The sequence below is a fragment of the Salpingoeca rosetta genome (genome assembly GCF_000188695.1).
Source record: "Salpingoeca rosetta unplaced genomic scaffold supercont1.1, whole genome shotgun sequence".
In the NCBI taxonomy this organism is placed as follows: Eukaryota; class Choanoflagellata; order Craspedida; family Salpingoecidae; genus Salpingoeca; species Salpingoeca rosetta.
In genome coordinates, this window is record NW_004457740.1 from 1,268,824 (window position 1) to 1,274,746 (window position 5,923).

General features: G+C 51.6%; 3 protein-coding genes across 3 annotated transcripts in view; 2 read left to right on the forward strand and 1 right to left on the reverse strand.

The window, feature by feature from the left end:
- Positions 1–1,049: 1,049 nt before the first annotated feature.
- Positions 1,050–2,290, forward strand: PTSG_00282 (uncharacterized protein; the record flags this gene model as incomplete). The annotated part of the gene is made up of 4 exons (XM_004998776.1): positions 1,050–1,391; positions 1,500–1,768; positions 1,891–2,023; positions 2,201–2,290. 4 exons carry the CDS (start codon positions 1,050–1,052, stop codon positions 2,288–2,290), a joined length of 834 nt encoding a protein of 277 aa, XP_004998833.1.
- A 272-nt stretch (positions 2,291–2,562) lies between these two features.
- Positions 2,563–4,474, reverse strand: PTSG_00283 (uncharacterized protein; the record flags this gene model as incomplete). Its single annotated transcript, XM_004998777.1, has 6 exons — positions 2,563–2,930; positions 3,175–3,324; positions 3,455–3,625; positions 3,857–3,877; positions 4,249–4,345; positions 4,451–4,474. 6 exons carry the CDS (start codon positions 4,472–4,474, stop codon positions 2,563–2,565), a joined length of 831 nt encoding a protein of 276 aa, XP_004998834.1.
- The window catches only part of PTSG_00284 (starch branching enzyme II), a 6,399-nt gene continuing 4,845 nt past the window's right edge, over positions 4,370–5,923 (forward strand). The window contains exons 1-3 of the mRNA XM_004998778.1: positions 4,370–4,727; positions 4,895–5,177; positions 5,455–5,629. Of these exons, the coding sequence (XP_004998835.1) occupies positions 4,570–4,727; positions 4,895–5,177; positions 5,455–5,629 (616 nt within the window). The 5' untranslated portion in view covers positions 4,370–4,569. The remainder of the gene's footprint in view (positions 4,728–4,894; positions 5,178–5,454; positions 5,630–5,923) is intronic.

Here is a 5,923-nt window from a genome sequence, read left to right on the forward strand (position 1 = left end):
TGAACTTGCAACAATTGACACTGGAACAGTGATGTTAACAACGACGCGCACGCGCGTCGCGCTGCGTCAACTGGAGCGGCTGATAGGGGACACCATTCTACCCAGCGACGATCACGAGGTGTGTCCCGTGTGCGATGTTGTCCGGCCTGGGCCTCGCCATATGGGCACGCATCGCTCAAAGAGTTTGTATGTAATATGTGCGGGGCCCTGTTTGCCCGCACAGAGAACAGGGACGCACACGAACCATATTGTACGAACTGATTCGTTTCTACATCCAACACACGTGCCCAAACCCTCATTTAAATTAACTTCTTTTCTTTGCGACACCACAATTTGCTACGTGCTCTTGCATAACACGCCACATAACCACACAACTCTCAACAAACATTGCCACGTGACCACTTTGCGTTGTCGACAATTCTTGTCTCCTGCTCTGTTTCTTTTTGTTAGAGTGTTCATTCATCCTACATCCTTGTTTGCCTCACAACTCAAGTACATATGGCAATCTTTCGCGCGGTTTTGTGCCGGGTCTGTTGTGAAGTAGCCACACGCTTCGCATTGATTGCCATCAACTACGTGTCCCTCTGTACGTCCCATCATGCCGAGACTAGTCTGGTTTTGCAACATCAAGTGTGAATGCAGCCAGTCGGACCGGGTCTTGTGCGGGTAGTAGTCAACGAGACGTTTGCCGTCTGCTGAGGTATATAAATGACCTTTTTGCTTAAAAAATGCCATTAGCCTTTTTGTAGCTCAATACAAGAGCAGCAAGTCATCACACAAGCAAGTTCTCGTGTCCCCTTCTGTTGATTGGATGCAACTCTGCCACGACTGCATTGCATTAGAGACGTTGTGGAACAATGCAATCAGCACAAAACTGCCACAAACGCGGTGGAAAGTGGAGTTTGCGACACGACAAATAGTATCTGGAACGTTCCAGTTTTGTTCCGATCACGCTTTCGAGATCCGCTTTTGTGACCGCCACAAACGCACTGGAACAAACCTTTTTGCGTATGTCATCGCAAAATTTCCACATCACAGAGACAGAGAGAATGGATGGTCACACACAGGAACAGCTGCAGCAGATGCAGCAGCAGCAGCCGCATCGTCCGGTTCCTGGCTTCTCCAACGTGCTTGATCATGGCGAGGACGAGTCACAACAATCGCAGCAGACACAAGAACCGCAGCAGGCACAGCAACAAGACACAGGGTCGATCCACAAGCATCGTCGGCTGACCACAGCTGAGCTTCAGGCTCTCATGGCGCTGGCCCTGCAACATGATCTGCCCAGGAAGAAAGGTCACCATGGGGTTCGTCGGGAGTGGACCAAGGTCGCCAATGAGTTCCAGCAGAAGCATCCAAGTCAGCCCCCACTATCAGGGAAGGCCGTTCAGGTGAGAGATGCATGCGTTTTCATCCGTCTGAAGTATGTACATGTTGGCGTGTCTCTGTGTAAGCTTCCTTTGTAGTCATCTTAGACGTTCTCTTTGCTGGTTGCTCAGGCTCGTGTCTCGAGAGTTGTCGAGGATGTCAAGGCGGCAGATTCGATGGAGTCTCACTCTGGCTCAAGTCTGGCTCCGTATCCGGAGGTAATCATGGAGGCGGCGCGAACGTTTTCCGAGCGCGTTGATGAGGCCACCGATGCTAAGGATGAGCAGCGCAGAAAGAAGTCGAAGGAAGATGCGGCCTTGGTGTACTCGTCCATGCTCCCATCCACGGGAGAGACGAGTGGTGATGAAGACGACGACGTTCTTCAGGCTATCTCGTCAAGGTGTGTCTGTGTATGTGTGTGTGTGTGTGTGTGCGTGTGCTTCTGGTGTGTGAATTCCCATTGAGCCCGAACAACCAATAGCACTTGTCTCACACTCCCATGTACACCCCGCTCAACACCAGGGATCACGATCTGCGCCAGCAGCAGATAGAATTGGAACGCAAACGGCTTGAGCTTGAGGAGCGCCGGTCTGTCAGGGACGACGAACGCCACACACAGATGATGGCTTTCATGCAGACAACCATGGCCACGCTCGTAAGAACCTCTATTGTTGTCACATTCTAATGAACTGTTGGGCATGTACCTTTTTTTTCTTCGATCGTGGCGTGCATGTGTGCATATGCGTGGATGTTTGACCTAGATGTGTGGGCAAGTATGCAAAATACATGTTTCATACACCTCACATGGTGCAACTGCCACTCCCACATACAGGGTGAGCTGACAAAGTCGCTCCGTGGGCGTGACAATGGACGTGCCAATGATGACACTGATGATGGTCGTGGTGTGGCTGGTGCTCTGTGACTGTTACTCCATTGCGGCATGCAGTCCGACTACCTTGCTCGTGTTACGTTATGGTGGGTCGTGTATTGTGAACGGGTGTGCTTTGTTCAAACATAGTTACGTATCTCATGCGCGTGTGTTTGCGTATGGTGTGTGTATGGGTGTGGATGTGCACATGCGTGTGTGCATGTATGCCTGTATGCTTGTGTGTTGTAATGTCTGTGCTTGCGTGTGAATGCAAGTGTTCCGTTTGCACTGCTTGTGTTTATGTGCAACAACTTGAATACACAAGTCTATGGTGAGAACAAGTATGACTCAAGTCGCGGTGGAGACACGTGAAAATATGTGCTCGCTTCGCATCCATACAAGCACACGTGGCAGTTTGTCAAGAGAAACCCCAAAGCAATATACTTCCCGACGGGGCTCAGCCCAACCCTCAGGTTTGAGCTGAATCGCAGGAATCGCCAGTGATTGGCGACGTTTCCAAAACCCCACTCCACCGCAACACGAACTCGCTTGAGCTCTGGGTGATTGTTGACTACAATTACGCGATGACTCGTTGCATATGCGTTGTCCCCGCCGAGACGCATTCCTGGAACAATGCCATCGATCCAGTTGGCGACACCAGAAGAGTAAAAGCACCTGGAGTCATGCCAGCGACCTGTGGTAAAGCGTGGTGATTCAGATACAGTCATTGATGAGCACGATGTTCACAGATCTCACACATTGTTGTACTCACACAATCGTTGATGGGTGGCCCAAGCAACGCACACGCGCACGTACACGCACACGCACATGCACACAATGCACACAATGCACACAATGCACACAATGCACACAATGCACACAATGCACACAATGCACACACACACACACATACACACACGGCGCAACTCAGCACGTACCCGGGTATGGCCCCGTAGCACTTGCTATCATACCATTTGGTAATGATACTCCCTGATACTTCAATACGTGTGCTCTTTTGTACCCAGTGTATGCTGCTGATTGGTGGATGCTTGGGCGACATATCCAGTACATTGTACCATCAATGAAGCCTGCCAAACATCGGTGAGCGGTGCTCTCAATGTTCACGCAAACATGACCCATGCACCCGCTCATTCAACCTCAAACAAGCCATCACGCTCACATACAGATAGACTTTGCAGCGAGACGCATATAACATACCAAACACATCATGCGCGTTGCCTTTGTTGTGGATAGCAGCACTGTATTGTTCCACGAAGTGATCCTGTGTCAGGTACTTGGAATGCCTGAGCCGAGCGTGGTGCTTGGTGTAGAGATCCGTTACAATCTTGTTAATCAGCACACTGAGCTCGGATTCCCCATGAGTGGTACCTATGAAGTGCGATGGACAACCAGAGAGTGAGGTGATGCTGATAACTTTCACGACCAGAAAGCAAGGACCATCGGCGAAGAGTGCCCACATTGCCGTTGCACACGACACATACGTAGCTGCTGTCGCAGATCGCTCAGCCTATTGGGGTACGTTAAGCGCCGCAGCAACAATGCGAGCACTTCCAGTCCACTGTAGTGTCTGCCATATGCTCCCGTGTATGTGTCCCTCACCTGCAAACTGCGGGCCAAGCGCTGCAAGTGGGCAAGCGATCTGAAGCGGAATAACCCTTCAAACGTTCTTCGGTCAAACTGAGACAAATTGATCAGAGTCACCACACCCCATGCTCTCGGAATACGGTGATAGCGCACATATCTCTCAAACGAGATCAGAACATGTTGACTGATAGCTCCACACAGCACAGCTTGGCGCAAGCGCTTGCGCCGTCTTTGCACACTCATCATCGTCGTGGCCGTTTGGTTTTTGGCGGGCCGTGTTTCAAAACATGTTAGTCGTGTTATGTTTGTGCCAAGTTTGTGTGGTTTGGACATGCGATGCAAACTGCTTCGAGGTTGCAATGTGCCATTTTTGTGGTGACGAAAGGTCTCTATTGTCCGTTGTCAACATGCCTTCTCGTTCTCGTTGTTGATGGACAAGGCAAGGCACACAGCTTCTGGTTTTGTCTCTGTAGTCGTGTCGTTCTCAGTCCTGCTCAGGCTGTCCTGTGGCAGTGCAGACAATTACTTAAAAATTTGGCCAATTTTCTGCAACAATCGTGCCGGATCCACACCAGAACCAAAGCTGTGCGCGAACCAAGATCACATCACACTTGCACCAAGCCCAAGCACCATTCTCCCCTTCTCCCAATTCACACACACACACACACAGACACACACAGACACACACACACACAGACACACAGACACACAGACAGTGTTTTCATACGATGAGTGAAGCAAAGGAGGCGAAAGATGCTGTGAAAAAGGCGTCCCTGGAACAGCAGTCGACCAAGGATCAACTCGGGAAGGCGCAACCACCAGACTTGGCCAAGCTGTTTGAGCTGGACCCTAGCCTGCAGCCATTCGAAGCAGCAATCACTCACAGGTGAACACCCACTCACACACACACACACACACACACACACACACACACACACACACACACACACACACACACACACACACACACACACACACAGCACTCATGTAGAGCGTTTGGTTGCGATGTGAGTGCCACTCCTATCTCACGCAATGAACACTTGTCGTGGGCAGGTACGGCCGCTTCGCCGAGCTCAAAGCGAAGATTGATGAGCATGAAGGCGGCTTGGCCAAGTTCTCACTGGGGTACGAGACGTTTGGCTTCAACCCCTGCGAGGAAGGCATTGTCTATCGCGAATGGGCGCCAGCAGCGACAGCCGTTTCCCTGACAGGGGACTTTTGTGACTGGGACCGCGATATGTTCAAGTGCACGAAGAATGAGTTTGGCGTCTGGTCGGTGGTGATTCCCAACAAGCCAGATGGCTCTCCAGGCATCGAGGAAGGGTCCTTCGTCAAAGTACGCTTTTGATCTTGAGAGAGAGAGAGAGCGGGCCGTTGTGCGCCTGTCCATGTGTGCTGCGTGGACATGTATGCGCGCTTGTCCATGTGCATGCTGCGCGGGCATCAGTGTACGTGGTGCGCATTCCTTGCGTGTCTCTGTTGTGTGTGCAAGCTTACATGCCTTTCAGTATGCCTGACATGCCGCATGCCATTGCATGTGTGGGGCTCATGCTGCGCTCTCGTGTGCCCCCGTTTTGCATGCATCTCGCCCGACGCGTCTCCCTCTGCCGCAGACGTGCATCACCACGAAGGACGGTGATCGTGTTGAACGAATTCCAGCCTGGATCACCAGGGCCGTTCAGCCCAAGGGCCAGATCCACTACGAGGGTGTGTATGAGCCAAAGACGCCATACGCATGGAAGCACAACCGACCAGATCGGCCAGAGTCCCTCCGCATTTACGAGGTTGGTACTGTGCTGGCGAATACTCACAAGGCAACACACACACACACACACACACACACACACACACACTACACACACACACACACACACACACACACACACACACACACACACACACACACACACACACACGCACACGACACACGCACGCACACACACGCACACACACACACACACACACACACACACAAAAGCAGCAAGCACACATAATCACACGCGCGCACACACACGCACACACACACACACACATGCCGATGAGCTCCCCAGTGTCAGGTGTCGTTCTTCATATGCTTATGAA